This window comes from Scomber scombrus, chromosome 2 (genome assembly GCF_963691925.1).
Source record: "Scomber scombrus chromosome 2, fScoSco1.1, whole genome shotgun sequence".
In the NCBI taxonomy this organism is placed as follows: Eukaryota; Metazoa; Chordata; class Actinopteri; order Scombriformes; family Scombridae; genus Scomber; species Scomber scombrus.
The window spans coordinates 5819953-5844272 of NC_084971.1; the positions used below are offsets into that span (position 1 = coordinate 5819953).

Genomic DNA, 24320 nt, shown 5'->3' on the forward strand with positions numbered 1-24320 from the left:
TGTCTCTCGTTGAGGATACAGTGACTGAGGGGATTTTACCGCCTCCGATTTGAATGTGGGATCAACATTTGCATATAGATTGATGAGTGTGCGGGTTTAATTAACCCTATGACAATCAGCTATGCGGCCTTAATACTGTGTATTTGCGTTTGGTATCTATCACCTGTTAAATATAACCCTTTTAGATCAGAGCGGGATATATGAAATCAAAACGGTCTGAGCTCATTAAATACAATACTTCGATTATGTCATTTATTCATATTTTGCACCAAAAAGAGGTACCTGTTTAGGGATGAATCCTGGATATGTAAAGTATGTCGAATGTGTCGGCTTTGAAGCTTATATGTAACACTAAAATCTTGATAAATGGAGCAGTACCGTGCCTGCAAAAGCGGCAATTATAGGCCTATTCATACAAGACCTGATTAGAAAAATATAACAACGTGAATATTTTAACACTGCATTATCAGTTAGATGGTTGTGAAATGAGAGAATAGATTCAATGCAGGAGCTGGGGCCTGTAAGAATGAGAAGCTGTATTTCCCCCGCCAGGCTGCACATCCATGTCAAATGTAGCCTATTCAAATGACTCAATTTAAAGGTAGCTAGCTAGATAAAGCTAACCTGAGACGCACGACGAAAAGCTCTCCTCGAAATTTAATATTCACACAAAACGTTTTATTTGATGGAAGAAAAGGCGTGTTGTCGCTCAGCAAACTTAACAGAAATCAGCGAGGGCCTGTTGAAGGTTTGAATTGACTAAATGAGGTTACTTCGTCCAAAGCCTGAGGCCTCCAACTTCCACCCACCACTCTTTATTTAGCATGGAGTATAGGCCTATTTAAAACCACAACAGGGCAGCTTTTTCAGGCATTTCCAATTAGCTAAAGCTTACATTAAAGCCATTAGAATATATTAAAATTAATAAAATGTTTCCAGTGTTTTTAAACTGTGGTTTAAAGGCCTAATATCGTTACAGGTTTGGAACAAATCCACAAGCTCATTTCTCAGCTTAGGCGTTGCCTTCAAATGTTATTTAAAACGGGTCAAGGCCGACGGCTGTGTAATAAACGCTGCTAATAAAACGGAAGAGACATGAGACACAACAACATGAGAATTCAAAAGGTTTATTGAAATGCGTCTAAAAAGTGATTTGACACCAACTGTAATTATTTTGTTACATCAAAGCTTCGTTTTCTATGAAAATGTAAAATATACTGTGTTAATGGAAAAAATGCAGTTATACACAACTTGGGAAAACTTGGTAACATGTTCGACATGAATTTATTAATTCAGCACACATTTAGAAATGTTATGACATTACAAAGTCAGCATGGCTGTAAAAACCGGGACACGCTCGGTCTTTGAACACAACACAAACGGACTCTTTCTTAATACTTTTCAATTCAAAGTGCTTGAGTACATTTTTAAATAATATTTTATTTTCTGTCTAATCGGTTCAAATTAATTCAATCCACAGATTAAGTCTGGCCTCACCTCTCAGTTTACTTGTATGAGCTCAGGCTAGAAAATATGAGAGTGAAAAAAATACATTCTTCTTTGTTACACTTTTCTTTACTTTTCAAAATAGTAAAATTCACAAGCTCTGTACAGAAAGTAGCCAGCTGCTGCAAAGGAAACATGAAAAAGTCACTCATGTAACCAATGCAAGGTGTGAAATGGACTTCATTAGATTTGGTCAATACATTAAATAGATGTCCAGCTTTATAATATATACACATATGCACATAATGTAATTTGCCTTTATACATTACATACAAAAAAAGCTTTGCTTAATCACACCATGTCCTAGAAAACGAAGCGTGCCATAAAGAAATCATCTCTTGTCTTTGAAGAAGCCTTTAGAAGTGCTGCTCTCTTTGATAGTGACAGTCAGGAAGTTGGTGGTCACATCTGTCACCAGGACCTTTTCCACGTTGCAGAGGGAAGGCTTCCACGTCACTTCGTCCAAGTTGTCCAGGAGCCGGGTCGGGGACGGCCTGTCCAAGAAGTAAGGCCTTTCCATCTCTGGACTCTGCACAGAACGACTCCGGCTCTGGCTCATTTTGGACTGGTGCTTGAAGTGTGCAGGTGCCAGGTAGCTGGGGCCGTCCTTAGTCCTGTGTGTGTCCATGTCTGTCCTGTGTGGATGCAGGCTGCAGTCTGAGTACAGCTGCTTGTAGGAGCTTCCACTGGACATTCCCCGGTTGTGTGTGTGGTGGTGGTGGTGGTGGTGGTGATGGTGGTGATGTTTATAGCTGTGACCATAGTTCTCTGGGTGTCTCTGGGCAACTTTGACCAGCCTCATATCTTCACCCCCCTGGAGCTTGACCAGTTTGTGAGGGCCGTGGCTCAGCTGCTCCTCTGCTCTCCTCTTGTGGGGCTCGGAGACAGCAGGGCCGCAGCTGCTGTCCTTAAAGCGGGGCTTAGGCTTTGGGCCTCTCTTTTTGGGTATGTGGATGAGCCCTTCAGGACCGGTTTGCTGGAGGCCAAGCTGCTGGTGCTCACGGGACAATTCTGGTGGTCTGACACGTACACTTTCTCCACGATTGACGGTGCTGGGTGGGAAGATGGTGGGAACAACGGCTCTCAGTCCCTCTCTGGCCCTGGGGGTGATAACCGGCTCTGGGGTTGGGTAGGTGATGTGCATCCCTCGGACTGCATCGCTCCTGAACTCATAAGACTTTGCTTTAACTTTAGCCTGTGCCTGTGAGAAAATGATTAAAACAGGAAAGAAAATATTATTAAAAATGATTAAATTAATCAATTTCCCCTTTTTGTGTTTCATAATAAACTTAACAGGATTTTTTCACAGCAGGACTTTTAAACCTGTGACAGCAGGAAAACACTCTGGTATTTCAAGTGTCCTCAATAAACCCTGAAGGTGAGCCAGCATGCGCAATACCAAGCCCCTGAAACCAAAGCAGCTAATTGGAACTCAGCCATCACTAATTAATTTATTTTTACCTATACTTTCCCTGCTGTGACATGTCAAAATGTCTGCTGTGAAAGGCCTTTTGATCGTTTCAACTGCTGCTCATGCCTGACACTGGACACCGCTGTTACACCCAGACTACAAATGCAACAGTTTAAAACGAAGGAGGAATTAGTAGCATGGGATTGTAATTATACACAATTAGGATGATAAACGCAACACTAAGCAGTTCCTGTCTGGACACAGTATCTACTCGTGAAATTCCACTACACACCCCCCCCCTTTCTTTTAACAGCAGCTGTCAATTGAGATTATTGTATTTAGTTCAAGATAAACTGTCGGTCATTAAGCAATTTTCACGGTTCGCCGTCCTGAAAAGCTGAACCTTCTTGCTGACTGTATCAGGCTATGATGCTTTACTCAACCCACACTCCACTTACAATCACGTACGATTAAACGTGCTTGAATTATATTTCCTGACCTTTACAGAGACGGATGTATGAAATCATGCTGACAGATGAAACACAAGCAATTATCTGACCTGAAGATTGCTTCATTGTTATTCTTGTTATTCCAAACGGATGACACTCTTTTAACGAGTCCCCATCAGCTAATATTACCAGATGCGCTGTTTTCTACATGCATGATTAGCATCATTAAGGATCCCTGCGCGTTTAGACTACATGAGCCCAAAATGAGTTTGCAGGTGTTATAAGTAAACTGTGCAGAAGTGAACATATCGACACGATAGAGAAATTATGGTATGATGATTTGATGTGATTACACTTCTGCATTATTCACTGTGAGCATGCAATACACCAATAATAATAATTTTTAAAAAAAACATCTGCTGGACTTACCTTGAGCAGAAACGTTTTGGGTTTTGGTCCTCTCTTCTTGGGCCCATAGAGCTCCCTTTCACGCTCTCTGTGAAATATATACAGTCAGACACCCATTTTGAGTGTCACGGGAGCAAAGTGCACCGAGGACACCAGATATTTATTGGACATGTTAACACCCACTGGATCTGCCCATAAAGGCCAGCCCAAACATCCTACCTCTGCTCAAAAGCGGCAAACAGGCGGGAGTCCAAAATATTCTCCTCTGGTTCCCAAGTGCTGTATCTGCGAGATAAAACATGAAGTTAATATCGAGGAAGCGATGCGGATGGCCACGATGAGCTAAAAGTCAGCTTGCGAGCTAAAGTCCCCACCGTGTTACACCTCGGCTTTAATCTGACTGTCTGTCGCTAACTGTGGCGAGCTAACGACAGACAGTACCGACGGCAGGGGGTTGAAAACATGCGACAGACACAAATGTAGCAGGACTTACTTGGGAGACCAGCCCTTCCATTTCACAAGGTATTCAATGCGACCCTGCATGCCGTCAGAAAGAAACACAAATGACTTCGTTAGCCTCGCAGGGCAACAGTAATGTTTAAGAGTGCAGTGTTGGTGCATTATATTCAACACGAGCGCATTACATCTCCCACCTTCCTTATCCTCCGTTTGATGATAGACTCGGCAGCGAACACCCTCTCCCCGACGGCAGACAGCTCCATGTTTACTCCGGTGCTACCTACCGTTAGCTCGGCGGACGCTAACGTTAGCAAAGCAGCTCTTTTTTTTTCCAGTCCCAGCCACTCTGAATTCCCGACAGACCATAATACTCCCGAGCAGAATGGACGTCAGCGCAATCTTTTTTTTTTTTTTACAGCGTTGCTAAGGAAACCGCAGTCGGTGGAACCTCGAACGGGACGCCCATTGGTCCAGCCGTTGCTACGTGCTCGGGTTGCTAAGTGAGGGGAGGAGCGTGAGCCTGTGTGTGTGAATTCTTTCGGGGGGGGGGGGGCGGGAAATGGAGGCTCGTTTTTTTTTCTTTTTTCTTTTCCCCCGCGCGGCGAATGAATCATAACGCGCAAGTTATGATATTCGAAAACGCACGTGGTCACAAAAGTGGACTCGGTAGGCACGTGCACGCGACGGTGTATTCAAGGATAGCGAGAAAAGTAGGAATAAACAAACGAAAAGGGAGCAACACACCCTCATTTTCGCTCAGTCTATCCAGCAATGTTTCTATGTGCACAGACAGTGAACCCGCCCGGCTGAGGGTGTTTATATCAGTCCCTAAACTGTAAAGTCTGCCTATTCTCCTTACACACACGTTTCACCTGCCCGTAGTAATTCATTCACTTTGTCATTGTTATTATTTTATTAGACTATTTTGGACGAACTTTATTATTATCCCACAAGGAAATTGGGTTGCAGTGTGTGCACAAAACTTGACATACACAGTAAAAGAAAAATAGTCATATGTCATACGCTACATCGTTCATATATTCATAAATACATCAAAACTACAACAGCAGCGTCCAGTAGGGCTCACGGAGAGAGATGTGAGAGAAACCAGAATTTATCATTATCATTATTGTTGTTGTTATTCTGCCTTTTACTATTATGTCATTTCATTTTTTTTACATGTGCTTTTAGTGTATCTATTTTGTACAATACTTTGCTCCGGTTATTTTTAAAATGTGGTGTATAAATACATTTGACTTGTCCTTGCTTTGTCGGGCCAAGCATAGGGAAGATAAATCCACTCCCTGGTATAAAATTATAGCCAGGCTATTTATTCATATTATTACATCTATAAGCAGGTTAACTCGCACTTTGACAGCAAGTGATGTTTTTGAAGTGCTGCCAATGCCGTAGCCTGGATGTGTGTTGTTTCATATGATCTTTTTTTTTTTTTTCACCGCGTGCCATATATTTAAAGAGCTGTCAAGTTGGTGGACTGAATGGTCAGTTTGATCAGTTTATCTTTAGGTGAACTGACATCCCGTCAGATTTCTGTCACTGACCATATGCAGACATTTAGGGGATTTGATTTATAAAATGTTGGGAAACGGAGCTGTTGCCATGGCCCACAATATGGTAAGAAAAGATGATTTGCAAGTCAACATCTGGCGACGGTCAGGAAAGAGTTTGTTTCTGCATTATGACACACGTCTCTGTGATCGATGTGTTCAATAAAACTTGTGAGAACAGTCTGTCGTCTGCTCTGTGGGTTCTTATAACATATTTTATGTCCAAGTGTTTTTTTCTGTTGATGACATTACCCAACCAAAATAATGCGGAGATAATCTAGAGGCTTCCATGAGGCCTGCTGTTTTAATGGAGCAATCAGTGCAATAAAAGAGCCACACACAAAAACAATAAATCAATAAGGAAAAGTGAAGAGAAAATATCACTGATCTCATGTGCTCACTCGCGTTTAGTTTAACAACTCAATAAAAAATACATTTAATAAAATCCGACATCCTAGTTTTTTTATGTGGACTTTTTAAAAAAAAGCACTGAGTCACAGTAACGTGGTTTCGTCTTATGAGTCAGCTCTCTGTTTTGTTCACAGTGTAGGCTATTATACAACCCGACGTATCTGTTAAAAAGATTAAAACAGGGGCGAAAATAACATTTAAAAAATGAAAATAGATCTCTGGCTTCATAACCTGTTTTAAAGCTGTATAATGAAGTTGGCCTATATATAATTACATTATAAAGCCAAATCCTAATAATAATAATAATAATGATGGTTGACGTCGGTGACACTTATAGGGTTATTTAAATAGGCCTAGGTGACTTTTGCTGGCTGTTAAATAAGGTCAGTAGAGGTCAGTTACTTTAAAAAAAAAAAAAAAAAAAAAATCTAAATAATTACGTTGGGCCTAAAAATAAAAAATATTGGACTCTTGATCAATTTGATGTTTTCTTTCCTTATCTTAATCAGAACCGATGAGTGAAATGAGCACGGAATTAAAAGTCTAATATGCGATTTTTTAAAAATTCAAATGAAGATATATTATTGATAAAAGAAAAGGGTTTTTTTTCTGATCACTGCTGCAGTCATTGATAATGAGCTTAATAGATAAGAGCCGTTTTAATTAAATGATTGTAGGCTTCTGTTTTCTTGTACAGACCAAATAAAAATGTCCAACTGCGGATTTAAATGCATTTAAATGCAACACACGCTTGTAAAGCTTATCAGATTCTCAATGATATAACAAGATACATAAACAATTCATTTGACTTATTGCCGATATTTGAAACCTGTCTATTTTAAATTAGACTATTTGTGTATTTGTAAAGATACAAGCCGCCTACTAATTTAAATTTGTTTTTTTTAAGATAGACGTTTACTCGCATTGCAACAGAACCAATAAAACCACCCTGCCAGTGAAAGATAACGTCAGACAGATGACATGTGATACCTCAGGCTGACGGCTTAACTCAAATCATTTGGCACATAAAATAAACGTATGTGTTCACATTTCTAATGCATTTCTATTCAATTGAATGCATGAAAAGATCTGTTTGCAGTTCATGACAAATAAGGGGTAATTCGGGGTCAGTTATTTATTACACACTGACCAATAACATCTTTGCATCACGTCTAATCCATTTAACACCAAAACTTGGTCGTTATAAGGTCGTTAGGCATTTACAAACTGCCCTGAATGTTCTCCAAAGTCTTAATTTAGACGCGACCAAATGAAGACACATTTAGTGTTATTTGCCTGAATTGTTGTTTCTCACGAAGACAGTTTGGTCCAGTCTCCTGCGGGGTAATAGGACATCTGTTCCCGGACAGTAAAGCGCTGCTTTAAGATCCATCAGAAGCAGACCTCTCTCTGCCATCACATTATTTGCTCATTTGTTTCATGCCTTCACAATGAAAACATCTGCCAAACAAGACATCGGTCAGAGCTGAAGCCAAGAGGAAAAAAAACAAAAACGAAATCAGTTTGACTGAACATTTTATTTTTGTAAGCTATGCACAATTAATAAAAAGAATATGTGACATGTGTGAAAATGTAAAGATATGCTGTCACAAGAAAAAACAAAGTATGGATATCGCAATCTTTTCAGGTGAGCGTCGGGAGCAGGTAATTATTTATTAAGGAACCTGTTTGTCTACTTTGATCATTTGAATATATATGATTGCCCTTCTTTCCTGTCGGATTGTGACAGCATAAACAAACAGTCAGCACAGGCAGAGAGGGAAGATGGGCGCACCTCACACTCTGGATGCGATTGGTCTCGGCGCGTCTGCAGTGCAGCAGTGCCGCCGCCGTTAAAACATCATTGGTTGGCTTGTATCCGGGCAAGACGCGGATTCCCGGTATGAGCAGGAACGGGGAAAAACCCCGGCCGTATTACAAAGGCGCAGTAATGAGGAAAGAAGCACTGATGCGGGAAGAGGAAGATAAATGGAACCCGTTCACCTCATAAAGCCGATGATCAGACTGTGGTGTAAATAAATAACAGTTAAGGAATGTCGATGTGGAGATATGTCACCTCTGACCGAAATGACCAATGACAATAATAAATGGTCATTCCACATTTTCTCTCCAATTAGGCATAAATCATTTTAATTGATCTATTCATTTAAAGTCCATACGTGGCTAATGGAGAGGTGAGGCAGTTTCACTAATCTAACGTCATTCTCTTAGATATGGTGCGGTCTTGATGCGTTTGGTTGTATCTCTCATAATTGCCTAATAGGGCAAATTAGCTATTTCCATGTAAGGCCTACCATCCTTTAAATGATTCCAAACACAGCAGAACACATTTACATGTATGATGAACAATGTGGCTGGTGAGATGTTTGCGCGCTCAGGTTTATTTTATCTCCAAAGAACCACACACTGAAAATACAATAGATGACTGGATGTTCATGCGTACACAGGCCCAGGTTCAACGAAAAGAATCCACCGGTTTCATTAGTGGTGTTGAATCACAGTGAGGTCAGTTTTTTAAGTATCAGTCACTGAATACTCGGAGGTTTAGTCATATCTTGTTTGTTTGTCGCTAAAATTGTATGATGCTGGTTGACCCTGGCTGGTTAGTCACTGTGAATAACGCTTTCATACCCAGTCAATAGTCTACACAGAGACTCAGACTTTATAAGTGAGCTGTTCGTTATATCCAACATCTTCTTAACGAATGGATTTGAAATGTTCTACCTCTCTCATAGTGCTGGTTTTGTGATAGAGATCCAGACATCTTTTTCTTTTATAAAATGAATTTTTACATACATTTTTTACAAAATAAAGGCGGTCTGTATAGCTCACAAGCCAAACAGCCACGATCTCAATTTATTTAAGTTATATGTGTGTTCAGTTTGCTAAAAGTGAGCCTAATTATAGCCTATTGGAATACTTATATATAAAAGACTGAACGCGTGGGAAAGCTGTATAAGGGTCAATCACATGAGGTCACTCGGTTTTAGAAGACTGTGGCGCAATTTAAAATCTGCAACACAGCACTTTATTTTCTGTGGGAGAAAACAATCTGCAGGCCTAGTCCAGACTGTGAGTCTGTGGAGTGGACTACATGTTTAACCCAGAATTCACATAATGTCACTGTCAAGTTTTCCAAAAAAATAAAGATTCCTTGAATATGTTTGGGATTGTAGAAAGTTTCAAATACAATGTGTCAGAGCACCTTGAGGCCTGAATCAGCCATGCATGCATAAATACAGCATGAGCTGACAGATAAGAGGAAGAGGAAAAGAGGATGTGTCATTGCACTCTTATTTACATGTCTTTTTTTTTTATATTAATCTTACAACATGACCAGCTTGTTCGTGCAGCTGCACCCACATACCTGCAAAAAAAAGCCATAAATATGCTACTTTGATGAAATCATTTCTACTTAAATCCAGCGGGGGATTTCCAGCTGTAGCCACTGAGTTGAAACATTGTTGCAATTATTTGTGGGCTGCAGCAGCTGCGAGGCGTTTCAGAGAGACTCGATAGAAAAAGAAAAAGTGGATGGAGAGGGAGAGAGAGAGAGAGAGAGAGAGAGAGCAAGAGAGAGAGAGAGAGAGGACAGCCATTTTCTCTGTCGTTCCTCACATTAACGCGCACAGAAAGCAGTTTTATTGGCGGGCTGCAGCAGAGGAAATGGTCGAGTGCTTTACCGTCTCTATCATTTTACACCGAGAGTGACGTCAGCTCAGCGTCGGAACACGCTCACGTCAATTATAATGTCCGTGTAAAAGACATCAGGTAGAGGGGAGGGGGTGTGGGGGGGTTTGCGCTCACATTACAGCAAACAAGAGGAGCGTTTGGAGGGAGAGGTTTAGTGGTTTAGTTCGCCAGCGGAATGAGCTTCTCTGCAGATCTCTGCTTCAAAGCGCCATTCAGTTGATTCAGAGGAACAGCAACTGGCCAAAACCTTGGAAAAAACATGATGGAAATAAATAATACGCGATGTCATTAAAGTGAACCTGCAATAAACCCTCTCGCCTCCCGTTGAGCCTCTCAGCACGTCGGGAGGATTTATTGAAGAGCATATTTGATAGGTTGAGGTGTAAGCTGTGTTAAAATGATCAACCTTACACTAATATCCTCCCTTACTAATGTCGCTCACAGTGGGTCGGATTTTCGTTCACCTCCAATTAGCAATTAAGAACAATTATTAGACAATCATCACGATATCTTGACGTTTTTCTTGGATATTATATTTATTGAAGTTATAGTCTAACGCTAGGCTATAATACAGGCCCCTGTTGATCATTTTACAACACTATAAGTTTCTTTTGTAACTGCAAATCTCCACCTGTGGCCCATTTGAGTCGCGTTAAATGGGATTTATTGGTAAATTGGAAGTAATGAAAAGCTATTGATTTATGCAGCCATAGACGAAACTTGACTTGTATAGTATAGATGGCAAACAGTTGGTCCAGGCAGCGCGCAGGGTTAGATGATGCCCATCTGAAAATAAACTCACAGGCTCTGTAATAATCCTCACGGCCCGCAGCCTGCACACACACACACACACAGACACACGCAGGGCCACAAATAGCCCCCATGTACATATTTAGCAACTTCTGAGGTAACGTCAGCCATTTAAGAGCATTATAGCAGCCACCCTTCTCCTTTTAAACTCTTTAGTTCTTAGTGGGAATGTGATATAGAATACCAACCATGAGGTTTCTTTTCTGGACAACAATGGTTGGTAGTATAGGATAATGTGTAAAAAAACAATTAAAAGAAAATTTTTTTAAAAAGTGTAGCAAGAAACACATCACACACAAGTCCAAATTCCACTTGCAAACAAATTTATTATTGCAAAATGTATCATAGGAAGCCTTCACTTAGTCTGCACACAAAACATCAAAAGTGCATCTGATCATCGTTCTCACAGTTCAATGCACCTCTGGACTTCCAGACCACACAGTGCTGGAAGGGATTTTTTTTTTTTTAATGACACACAAGGGGGCATGGATGTATAACACAAAGGGACCGATCTGATCATGACAGGAACATGTGCTTTGACAATACTTTTAAAATGATAAAAACTCTGTAATCTACATAGGGCATGTTAGGGGTGCCAGAGGCAGGAACATGAAAAGCTGAATCATGGATCATGGAGCACCCACCTGGTGGGACTAATCTGCTGGATTACACAGCTCAACTGGCAATGTTAACACAGGATTGTGAATGATATAACTCAAATGAACCGTTGTTATGAGACGTTTGCAGCGCTGCAAAACATGAAATCAATATGGTGACATGGTTGTATGTCTACTGTTGTAATGGAAGTGACTTGTGCTCAGTATCAGATCTCCAGATGCATGATTTAAACACTTTGAACAGAGACCAAATAATAGGAGCATATATCAAACATTAACCATTAATATTCTTTCATTTTCAAAACATCCTCCCTTTCAACAATGCAAATGACATTTATTGACAGAAAGGCGCTTATTTTTTTCTTTATCTGCTTGTTTAAGCATGCCTAATGGCATAATCTGTCCAAGCAGCACACATCCTTGTTTAAATCTGTCCATCTGCTCTCTCACACACACTCACACTCTAATTCTCTCTCACACACACACACACACACACACACACAGTGTAGTTTACCATGTTTCAATATAATTTTTCTTCCTTACAAAATTCTCCATATAATCTACATTTGTGTAGCATGTTCTGAGAATGTAGACAGTTGAGTGTATAAATCAAATTACATCTATAGAAAAGTGAAGAGTATTTACAAGTAAGTAGGTAAGCAAGTGTAAGGGCATCTGCAATTAAACTTCCCGCATTCATTTCATCTAATTTTGCTTTTTAAACTAAGTTTGAAATAGCTGAAATTAGATACTGCATGTGATAAAATCTCCAGAAATTACAACAGGTAGAGCTTAGAAAAAGAAATATGCAAATAATGGGATAAAAGATCCAAATATGCTTTTTTTTCTCCTGAACTATACAAAAAGAAAACATTAAGAGTTGGTTTGTACATTCAAGCATCTGAAAATACAAATATATTTCATGTACATTTCTACAGTTACAGTTGGTACACAGTTCTGTTACACTGTCACATACTCCTTGAATGTGACTGTGAGGCAGTTCGTAGTAATGTCTGTGATGACTATATTTCCAAGGAAAGGTTGGAAAGAGGGAAATGACTCCTCGTTTTTCTTTTCGTGGTTAGAAACAGACAATGACTCGGGTTTTTCCTCTTCTGCAATTTTTTGTGTTTCGGCCTGGGTTTGGGTTTGTGTTTGTGTGTCCATCTGTGTTTGTGTTTCAGCTTGTGTGGGTGTTTGATCCTGTGTGTGTGTTTCAAGTTGTGTCGGAGATTCGGCCTGAGTCACCGTGGAAGATGCGGCTTTAGGCCTGAACTTCACTATTCTCAAGTCAATGGGTTCCTCTTGGTCTGCGTACCCACAGTCCTGCTGTCCAAGGTGACCCTGGTAAACGTTTTGGTTTATGCTGATGCTTTGGGCGGGCGAAGATACCGTGTTAGGAACGCTGATACTCCTAGAGCCCAAAAACCTCTTACTGCTCCCATGCTCCTCGCCGCTTGTGTCAGAGAGGTGTCGCTTTAGTCCTTGAAATCCACCTTGGCTTCCTCTTTTGTCCGTTAAGGAGGGAACTCCTCTATCCAAAGGCAAGGAGACCAGATTAGGCTTGGTTGTCAATTGTAAAGGCTGATCCGCTGGAAGCTGCCCCTGACCCCTGACCTCGACATGTTTATCCTGTTCCGTCACAGTTGGCTCCATCTTAGGGGACTGTTCCTTTTCTTTGGGGCAACCTCCCTTAAATCCAGGGCTGGGAAGAGTCGGTTTGTCTTTGGGGTTTTTCGCAAATCCATTCATGAGGCCCAGCTTTTTGACGAGTTTCATCTTCTCGAGGTGGTTCTCCACGCTGTTGTCCGTTCCTTGCGGTGGTTTCCCACCGGTTTCAGATTCACCGTTTTTAATCTTCGCCGCCTGCATCCCGTTTTCCATGTATTTGCTCATGACGATAACAATCCGCCCGTTCTTGTTTTTGTTTTTCACGATCTTTAGCTTGCTGCTGCTGACGCCGTTAGACTGCGGCGAGGCGTCCTCTTTTGGTTTTACCTTCTCTGGCTCTTTGTGGCCGTTGAGGTCTGCTGGAAGCTTCTTCAGCTCCATGGTGATATCCTTTACTTTGGTCAAGCAGCCGGAGTCCTTGTCCCGGATCCATTTTTGCTGCAACACAGGGGGAAGGTTGTACCCCTTGTTGGACAGCTCCGGGGCCTTGACTTCTCTGGGCTTAGCGAACATAGGCTCGTGCACCTTGAGGCCCGGCTGGTAGTGGTGGTGCTTCTTGCTGTTGAGCTGGTAGAAGTACTTCTTGCTGTTGGCCTGCTGCTGCTCGGCCTCGCGCTCCCTGCCCAGCGGCTGGTACTGGTGGTGCTTCTTGCTGTTCAGCTGGTACTGCTGGCTTTGGGGACGGAGCATCTGAATGGGGTTGCTCTTCTGACAGCTGTCGTTGTCCAAGGACGCCTCATGTAAGTCAGCCAGGATACTGGATCTCCGGGCAAAAGAAGGGACCTGTGAAACAAGACAGCCATTAGTCTTTTCAGAGAAGCACAAACATATAGCTCAATGAATATTACATTTCTTCTCCCTTTACATGACTATTCAAAATAAAGGCCATCCCTCTTTGTAGGGGATCTGATTAATGATTCAACTGTCTACAGTATCTATACATGTGTCTATGTCGGGCTACAACAAAAAGCTACGGTTCATTTGGGGCCCACAAGCTGCACTGTGCCCAACGGCGCTTGGAATGTGTGGAGGGGCTCTTCTGAGGCCAGAACCACCGCAACATTTATTTCGGGGGCCTTCGTCCATGTTCACACAGCCCTCCTACAGTTCGTGAGCAGCTCTTTCAGCCACCGGCCCGGCCATCACAGTGACATTTCAAAGTGTCTCCTGTGGCTGTGACCTCAGCTCGGAGGAATGTCACTGGCTGCTTTGTGTCCCGTCATTGACTTTATCCCATGTGTTACCACAAACACCCTCCTGAGAGGAACAAAAGCAGTCCTCTGAGAGGTTCCCCTGGCCTTTTGGACCTTTGATTGATGCGCTAAATGTACGATTCACAGTCATTTAGCTACAACTGTAAAGTTAGGGAGCTGGCCCCTTTAAATCTAGCGCGGATAATATCTTGTTGTTTGTAATATATATTCTAATTTTCGGTATGCAACACCAGTGTTAAAAGGGGTGTGTCGCCAATTTTAACCATGAAGTTCAGTTTACTTGTCAGGGCAGGGGGGAAAATGCCTTCTGTCCATGTATGATGTCCTGGAGGAAGCTTTCTGAAGTCTAAGAAAATAACCCTGTTCATGTCATCAGGGTTATCTTTGCTTGGGTTTGAAAGCTGCAAATTTATATCAGAAAACCTGCATTAAAACTGGGGGTGTTGAGTTTGAAGGATGTGGGCATTTACTAGGCAGGGAGGGACTAACAAAACACACTTTTTTCAAAGTTGCATTATGATAAATGTTCAGAGTTTCACGCATACTAAAGACTAAAGATCTTAACCACTCATAGCCATTCTTTGTTAAATCTGTCTCTTGTAAGTCCCCACACTTTATGGAAGTCCAATATGAACTTGCTAGAGTACCCTTTTAAATAAGCCTTATTTTAGAAAACGTACATTTTTTATAATATTTTTTAATATATAGGCTTATTTGTAAGGGAATCATGCATGAAAAGAAATCTTAAGCATAGCTGTAATGTATCATTTACATGATAGATAATCAAGAGTATCAAGTGTTATTCTTTTCTTACCTGAAGCAGTAGATGCTTGGGCTTGGGTCCTCTCTTGCGATATCCCATCAGCTGCTCTTGACGTTCCCTGTGAGAGAGAAAAACAGCAGCCAATCAGTGAAACCATCTCACAGACATGAGTCTCTGTTGCATGGCAACACAACATTACGGGTGTCCTCCTCAGACTCAATTAGAAAACACTGAGCCTGTGTTACAGGTTGGAGTTACACTTCCTGATGCAAAGTGGCATTTATTCAACGCAAATTGAAGGAGTTTTAAGAGATTTTAATTCCAATCCTTATATATATATATTTACCTTCTCACAGTATAATGACCTTTCTTTACATTGTATCAAATATTTAACCACTAATTATTGTCAGCCCTCACTGCAATAACAAGCTGAACAGTGGCATTAACTTAGGCTTGTTCCTCCCTGAATAGCAATAAATAGATGATTGAACACCTTTACCTTTTACAGTGGATACATTAGGAGATGAAGGCCAACCCTTCTTTGACTTTCCTTAGCTTAACTCAGTTTCCATACAAGTCTCTCCAAGGCAGTAACTCAATACCGCAGACAGGAGTGATGTCAGTCCCCTCCCCCACCCTCCTCCCTCACATCTAATTACAATGACGACTCAGTGTATTTTCATAGCCTGGTATTCAGACGATTTGGCTCCCCTGAGAGACACGCAATTAGTTTCAATAAAATCTTGCCGCTTTAGAGAGAGAGAGAGGTAATTGCAAAAACAGACACAGAGTGATGTCGATGTTTTGCTATAACGTGTGACCTGGGCCTGAGAGGTTGCTGTAAGCAAAAGCCGGGGGAGGCCAAGAGAAAAGCCAGTGACAGTTTAACACACCACGCATTTATAAAAATTTCAGTTACACTTTCCTTTACATGGAGTTGTCTGGACAGCAATCAACAGACTATTTAGAAATGAAGCCAAGCAGTTAATTTCACCATGGAGGACCACTTATAATAATTTCTGAGCTACTATTTAGTTCCCTGCTCATAATTTAAAGACCCCATCCACTCAAAATTGTGTTCTGCTTTGTGATTTCACTCAGATGTTTGACTTTCTGTGTTTGACACTAGAAGACTGTTTTAACAATCATCTGCTTCTCTGTAATTATCTTAAATCTGACTTTGAGACGTATAGGCTATGTGCAAGATGATTTTGTGAAATCACAACTAATTTGTGGCCAATCGTTGTCCAACATGAGAATTACAAGTGTGATGTGAAAATGTAAAAACTCCAGTGTATATACATTGAAAAACTGACTTTTCAGTGAAGTAGGAGACATCTGAACATGTCTTCAGCAGCAACTTTTGAAATTTGAAAAATGTGTTGTTTGTGATTGAATGTTTGAGTAACTGAAACTTTTTTATTTTTATTTTATTTTTTAATTATTTACTGATTTATTATTCTTGACATTTCTGGAGGGGGTCTTCAGGTTTGTATCCACTTAAATAATGGATGATAAAAATCTGATCTTTTCATTATTTTGGAAAATTAATACTTGGTTTATTTGTCAATACAGATGGTTGCCATGATCTGTGGAAGATGACACAGGTGCATCTGGTGAATGGATGGTGGGACAGCAGGTAGCACTTACACGATAACTTGATGCTGACACTCAAATAACTATCAGGTGACAAAAAGTAGATGCTGAACAAAGTGTCACAGTTTGTTATGGTAAGCCTGACCTGGGTGTAACTCTAACCTGACCCTCTAATGACACCACTTTTAATCCTAATCCAAACCTACACTACATGCTGAATCTGCACCTTTAACCGGTCCATGGTTCATTATCAACATGGGATTATCTTTAAAGTGTGACATAACCACAAACGCTCACTGCCTACTTAAACCTGTTTGGTCATGGTAATTTGTGTAATGTACATGACTGTTTATCCCACTGTCAACTTACCTGTCTTGGAAAGCATCAAGTAATCTTGGGTCCAGGATGTTTTCCTCTGGTTCCCACGTGTTGTATCTAATCAGAGAGGAAAGAGTAAACAGGGAGGACACACAGGCATGTCAAAAAGTGGCTGATATAATTAAGCACTGGCTGAGGATAGCAGGTGATTTCTACTTCATAAGCACCAAAACGACCCTGAACTGTCCATAGCCCAATCTTTGCTTCCTGCATTCTCCCATAACTCTTATTTGTAGGCGTGTGCATGTCTAAACAACATGCTGAGACACTTGTGGTCCCCATGGATGCACGTGTAATAAATCATGAGTAACTTTTACGCACGCGGCTGTAGAGGGAGGAAGAGGATACAATTGGCTCAGTCTCTACTTAACTGTAGATATATGGGCACCTCTTAAACATAGGGTTCAATTATAGACATGTCTTCCTTTAATTGGCACACTGGGGGATTGCATACATTGTAAAATCACATTCATCATCGAGTCAAACGCAAGAACGCGCAAACGCCCATAAGCGCGCCCTCGTTCACGCGGTTGCACAAATTCACACACACACACACACACACACACACACACGCACACATCTGTTTTGAATGTTGTGTCATCACCATCATCATTTTAATGATTGAATTCAATAAGGTGACTTACTTGGGAGACCATCCTCGCCACTTGACCAGATACTCCACCCGCCCCTGTGAATGGAGACAAACGGGATAATGAGCGTAACGTTACTTTACGCAGCGATATGTATTCTGCATTGCACCGTCATCATAGAAATTATCTTGTGAGGTGAGGAGGGAGAAAAAAAGCATGTATCCATCAGAGTGAGAAGAAAAGCCAAAGAGAAATCATCCTCATTTCCAAGTGCAATCATTAAAAAGAATGTCCTTCAGTGCTCTTGTGACAAACCTTTCTGCTGCGCTTCTTCTCGATGCTCTCCACCGCAAAGACGTGCTCTCCCGCGGCGGGTAGCTCCATTTTTATCCGATATAAAACAAGCCGCTCTCCTGTTTTTTTCTCCCCCCTGCTTTTGCTTTCCGACACCTTATCCTCGCTTGCAGGCCGTTTTTTCTCACTTCTCTGATGTGAAGCACAAGAGACCCCCCTCCTCCTCCTCCTTCTGTATAGTCACTGCGCTTCTTCCCTCGCTTTCCCCCTCTGAGAGACTCGTTCTGCAGCCGAGTTGAAGCCGCAGCTACAAAACACTTGATGCAAATAGCCGTTGGCGTGACGTCAGACGAGAGGGAGGTAATATGGGCGGTGTTTATTATCACGCTACTTTCAAGTGCTGTCGGAAAAAATGTAATCACGACCTCGACGGCGCCTGAGCACCAACATATGTTTTTTTGTTTAGTTTTTTTAATGAAAAGTGATATGTTATGGCAAGATATTAAGTGAGGAGAATGGATACCATAGTAACAACTTGTAGTAGCCTATAGATGTGAATTTTACAACTGTAGGCCATTTTATTCTTTGACCTTTCTAGACTTGTTTTCTATTTCTATTATTATCATCCATTATTTAACCTTTAGTCATTATCTGCATAAATAACAGCTACATAGCTTATTGAGGCATAATAAACTTAATAATAAGCTAAGCATAATAAGTTGCATATATTCGTTAAACATTGTCAAAGTTCCAAAACTTGAGGTTAGCATATGTAGAAATCTTCCGAGCAAATCAAATGGCTGAGCTTCAACCTGCTATGAACACTGCCTTTGTGTTTTTTTCTACCCTATGAGCTAAGCAGATCATCGTGCATGCCTGCCTTGGTTGCTAACACTTTTCCGGGTAGGTTTTTGTTGTTCACATGTGTATTTCGGATCAGATTCAAGAATATGGAAGTGAACAATGTACGGATGTGCAGATGTATTTGAGAAGTTGACATTTTAAGTAAAGAATGAGAAAGAGGAAGGTGCACCTGCACACTGTGTCCACTTCTTCAATAAGGATACTTTATAGGCCTATACAAAGTTTCTGTCAATGACCTTCTTCAATGCTTCGCTCTTTGACATTGCTTCACTAACGCACCTGTCACAAAGACTACACAGGTGTGCCAGAAAGTTTTTGATGAGTAACTAACAAGAAAAAAAAAAGAAATACTACCACTATAGTTTGTTTCATAGTTTGTTCATGTTGCCTCCCGAGGGTCTACAAGTCAGCTGTGATGCAGCTTCCTGGAAACTAACCAGTGAGAAAAAATTGGGTTGCTAAGGAGGGGGACTGTAAAGAAACCAAAGCTTAATGGCCTGTTTCAGACAGAGACTGAAATGAGGGGCTGCACAAAGGGCCAGTATAAGATAATAATAAGGATTTCTTTGATCTGTGACTTATGCAAAGCTACTCAAGTTGAGTCCCAGATTAAAATATGTAGAGCTGGAAATGAGCATAATAGGTCCCCTTTAACACAAAGTGTGCATATTTCTTCATCTTTGGTATGCTTGTGTCCAGACTTGCACCATAGAAGAATTTACAAGGAAGTTTTCCCTCCAGCTGACACTGTGTACATCACTGGTTGAGAAGGTGTGCTGATTGGAAATCAGCTAATGTGGTGTATGTTTGGAAGGAAAACCTGCATGGCAAAGGAATCAGAACCACTGATAACCACTCCGATTATTATGAAGCACCGTATTGTTTCTACTGATCAACCAAAGGGCAGGCGAATGATCACTAACTGAACGCGTGATTATGATTGTCAAAAGTACGAGCTGAAATGAGACCGTAAACGCCACATCACCCCCTCCTACGTCGCTGGATGTGAAGGGAGATCTAACTGCAAGAGGGTGCTATGAAAGAGAGCGTTTTATCCTAAACCACGATGGCCTGAATCTGCTGTTCACCAACTCAAATGTAGCAACTTACAAGGCCTTTCGCTTCATTTTATTTCTGTCGCAACACATCAGTAGGTTGGGTTTGACAGATGTGTGTTTAGGATGTGTGCGCCCACAGTCTTCCACCCACAGACCCACAATGTAGCCTATTTATGAGCTGGTGCATATAATACGGCTGGGTTGCATGTAGCCTAATTATAAGGCTACCAATATCAAAAAATAATCGCCTAGGCCCAAGTTAAAGTCAAGGCCACTGGCTGACATGGATTTATCACGGCCGCCATGACACGGCCTTGTCTATAACAGGGGATCCATCTGAAATAGGAAAACAATTTTATCCGATGCTCTTGTGGTGTGGATGAAGCCGCTTCAGTGGGATGATAATGCGACATGAATCATCGCCTGTGTAAAGTTAAATTGAGGACAGAGCCTGGTCGCTGTTATGCTCATTACAATGAATAGATTTCCATATCCTCTCTGACTCAAGGTCACACAAAGAGATGACATTTCAGACACCACCGTGTCGCGGGGATTTTATGCTGGATTTTCGCCGTGTTAAAAGATAGCCCCCGGTTGCGTGGCACCCGATGTAGGTCAGCATCCTTTGCGGGGCTCCAACCCCGCCGGCTTCAGCTCCATCGGGGTTATTTCTGACTGCGGAGACCCGACAGGACAGGCAGCAGCCGGTTTAGTTATCACTTGGCACTGCACACAACACTCACGGTATGAACCAGCTCAGGCCTGACGTCCACAAAACGCACGCACACACACACACACACACACACACACACACACACACACACACACACACACACACACAACACACACACACACACACACACACACACACACACACACACACACACACACACACACACACACACACACACACACACACACACACACACCTCATCTGGCACCAAACCCAGAGTTTGGGCTGGTAATGGCAGTGCCATAAGTCGCATCTAAGTGAGGACAGAATATTGTCATAAAGCCGAAAAAGGGGGAGACATTATAAATAGCCTAACATATCCAGTTGTTTACTGCTAATGCCTTCTTTATCCAGCTGTTTAATGTTATATTTACAGTCATATCTACAGCAGGAACACATGTTCGATATATTGCTATCAAAATAAAAAACACACAATTGTCTACGATGCCCTAGTTGCATTGTTTCATACAGTTGGACCAAATAAAATTCAGCAGCGAAAGGGTTAAAGTGCAGGGTTCCCGCAGGCTGCAGCGCTCGGCCTATTGCAGAAAGGCACGACTGTCTTTCCTTATAAGGCAATGAGTGCAAATCGGCGGTGGAATATCAAACGAAATGAACGACTGCGGCGCATTCACAATTGTCTATATGCTTCAAATACCCTTTGAAAAAGCACACAGACTGTCTAAACATCCATTATTCTTCACCGGTTTATCGGTTCAAGAGACGGCGGCGTTCGTGCACGGCGTGCGAGCAGCCTCTGCGCGCGCTCAAGGGCACAGCGCCACGCATAGAGTCTGCTAATTCAGCTGCGTCACTCCTAAATTAACTGCGACGGCAAGAAACACGGACGTCAATTAGTAGCTAAAGGGTTGAAGAAAGGTACTGCTCTGAAGCAGTGGTCAGGAAGCTTTTATTAGACGACCACAGAGCATATCCAATATCACCTGTCTGCTTCTCTTCTCACCACACAACCTGATGCCTTCACCAACACCTGACTTTATTGACCACATATGCTATTTATATGCCTCTCACATATGGTATTTCGATAGTGTTGATATAATAATATAGCTTATGGGGGCTAAAAGTTGATAAACATAGGCTCACGCGACAGTTCTGCCAAGATGTAAGAGATTTGGAGTAGGGCACGTGCACCAAGGACAGATGGAATGTGATGCAGCACGTGCGTGTGTTATTAATGGTACGTGCGCACTTAAATGTCACCAGAAACGGCACCGCATAGAAACCCGCTCAGAGCCCCGCACTGTTGTTATTTATTTATGTACCCCCCAAACAAATTAAGAACCCAAATCAACGAAAATCAGCACAGACATCGGTAAATTCAACCAGTGTGTCAAACAGTTTCAAACACGACTCGTTTAATGACATATCGATGAAAAAAAATGACGCTTCATGACAAGGAAAATTATTTAAAAAGAAGAAAAAAAAACCCGACATGTGACTGACACAAGCGAACAAACAGGTCTGGTGGAATTTTAGTGCCATCATAAACAGGAATCAACAAAACTAAAAACCTGCTCTCCTTATCAACATGTGATCTCAACAGGTCGACTTTCAATTAAAAAAAACACCGAGAAGTTTAGTTTGACAAGTCTTCAGACAGGCGAGAAAAAAATGCGACAATTCTTCACTGATTGAGCTGTCGTCGTTCCTTTAAGACACGGACATGACATGGTCTTTTATATGAAACTGCGCGAAGTGCAGGTGTAAACTGTCAAATTGGTGAAAGTGACTGAATTATTGCATGTGAATGGGATTTACTGAAGATGATCACTTTCCTTCACTAAATGCAGAATGGGTAAAGATGTCAAGAATCCTCCACAGGAAATTACAGAGAGGAACTTAATTTTGAATCTTATTTTTAATGGAGAAATTGTAACTCTAACTCCTTGCACAGCACTAATACTGTAAATGCAGGTATTAATCCAATTAAAACTACATGGGTAAGAAAATGAGGGACTAAAACATTATGTTATCATGTAGCACATTACTTTTTCCCCTGTAGCTGTCCTGAAACTGTTTGCAGTTCTCTACACCAGCATCTTGTACCTTACCTCTACTAACTAACTAATCCAAAGCACATGATGTAAGTCTTCAAGTCATTCAGGGAGGAGGTGAAGACAAGAAGTGAAAATGAAGAGTGAAAAGAAGTTACTGATATTACTGTAGGGAGAAGCAAAATTTAGGATCTTTACAGAGAGAAAAATGTTCAAACCTCTTTAATCAGAGGAGTGTTTGAGACAGTTGTGTTCAGTGCTTCACAACATAATTTACAACAAATGTGTTGTGCTGGGAGACACAAAAATACAGAAAAAAAGGAAAAAAATCCCCAAGAGTTTTATGAGGCGTTACTGAAGGGGATTTTTTGCTGCACATCTATTTGTGTGATACACGGACAGAAAGGGTGGAGAGCAGCAGGTGTGGATGAGGAGCTGATGTTTATGGACAAAAATACTTGGATCCATGGATCCGATGATGCCCCTGCTCTATTCTGTCAAGTGAGCACATCTGATTAAGATGACATTTCCACGTAGGAAGAAATGACGCTCTGCCTGCGTCACAGCGCTGTACAATGGCTCAAATGACAGCAGGGGAAAAACCGGAGGATGGAGAGCTGACAAGGTCATTAAACAAACTCCAGTTCAAAGGATGTGAATAATGATAGCACATATTTGCTCATTAGAAAAGCAGAAATATAGACGTGTACTTCCAAATCAGCTGGACTGTTTAATGTAACAGCGAACGCAAATCCCTCTGAGGAACCTGAAAGGAAACTCATATTGTCTGAAGTATAAAGTTTCCTTAGTTTTCAAACCCTTAATCTTCACGGAGAACTACATTTACTGAAGTAGAATTTAAATCTCTCAAATAAAAACATTTTCTGTTATCGAAGATCAATTATAATTCCCTACATGACATATTTAATGCAAATACTAGACTTCAAAGTGCAGCAAACTACTGCTGGCATGTACTAAGTGACTCTCAGCATTGGGAAAAAGGAATGCTGTCTTGCAGCTAAAAGCCTTTGTGTGATTTAATGAATTTAAATGTTTCTTCAAAGTATCCATAACATGGCAGGAAATCAGCTGGAACTACAGACACTCAATCACCAGCTGTAAAATAAAGGAAAATGCACTCAGTTATGTAAGAATCTTCCTTTTTTCATCTGACTCGAACACATTTTTTTGTGCTTGAACAGAGCTGAAAGATCACATAGTTCCTCTATGGCTTGAGAAAAATTTGAGTTGGCATGTTTTTAATGAAACCTATTCAAAACTTGTTGGAAAAACTAAAAATGCCAGATGTTCCGCCCAACGAGTCGATCGTTCCTCGTACAGTTCCTGAAAATTTTACAGTTTGACTTGACATTGAGTTGAGCGGAATGAGGTAAATGTTATTTTAAGTATCAGAGCGGTGCACAGGTTTCTGATGCGGTTCGTTGATGGTCACAGCTGAGCAGCCCAACTGTCATCGCTCTGTTTCGCTGCTCATTTTATTCTCAGCGGGGACTCACGACAACTGCTTCAGCTTTTTCACAAAGATCAAACAACTGAGTCACCGCTGCACCCGGGGTTTAGTGCCACTTTAACAACAGCCCAGCTTGTGCTTGTGACGTATTTTATTGGTTTTGGTAGCAGTGATGGATAATGAAACTGAAAAAAAGGAGAACTGGATTTATAATGTTGTAAACTGAAGTGAAACTCCAAATCGACCATTGTTAGTTAAGGCACATAGCTCTTTAGTACAACACACATTTTTAATAATCTTTTTAACACAAGACTATGCAA

General features: G+C 41.3%; 2 protein-coding genes across 3 annotated transcripts; both read right to left on the bottom strand.

Annotated features, from left to right (window-relative positions):
• Positions 1 to 1113: 1113 nt before the first annotated feature.
• On the bottom strand, positions 1114 to 4584 carry cbx8b (chromobox homolog 8b). 2 transcript variants are annotated; one of them, XM_062437877.1, is made up of 5 exons: positions 4428 to 4584; positions 4268 to 4311; positions 3994 to 4059; positions 3796 to 3862; positions 1114 to 2707 (listed from the first exon to the last, which is right to left on the bottom strand). In XM_062437877.1, exons 1-5 carry the CDS (start codon positions 4494 to 4496, stop codon positions 1838 to 1840), a joined length of 1116 nt encoding a protein of 371 aa, XP_062293861.1. In that variant the 5' UTR covers positions 4497 to 4584; the 3' UTR covers positions 1114 to 1837. The 2 variants fall into 2 exon arrangements, with proteins under 2 accessions (XP_062293861.1, XP_062293860.1); XM_062437876.1 differs by lacking the exon at positions 4428 to 4584 and having other exon boundaries at positions 4268 to 4407.
• Positions 4585 to 11042: 6458 nt separating this feature from the next.
• Positions 11043 to 18068, bottom strand: LOC133991781 (E3 SUMO-protein ligase CBX4-like). Its single transcript, XM_062430333.1, has 5 exons — positions 17881 to 18068; positions 17620 to 17663; positions 16967 to 17032; positions 15053 to 15119; positions 11043 to 13807 (listed from the first exon to the last, which is right to left on the bottom strand). The coding sequence occupies exons 1-5, from the start codon at positions 17947 to 17949 to the stop codon at positions 12314 to 12316; spliced, it is 1740 nt and encodes a 579-aa protein (XP_062286317.1). The 5' UTR covers positions 17950 to 18068; the 3' UTR covers positions 11043 to 12313.
• Between the last annotated feature and the right edge of the window lie 6252 nt (positions 18069 to 24320).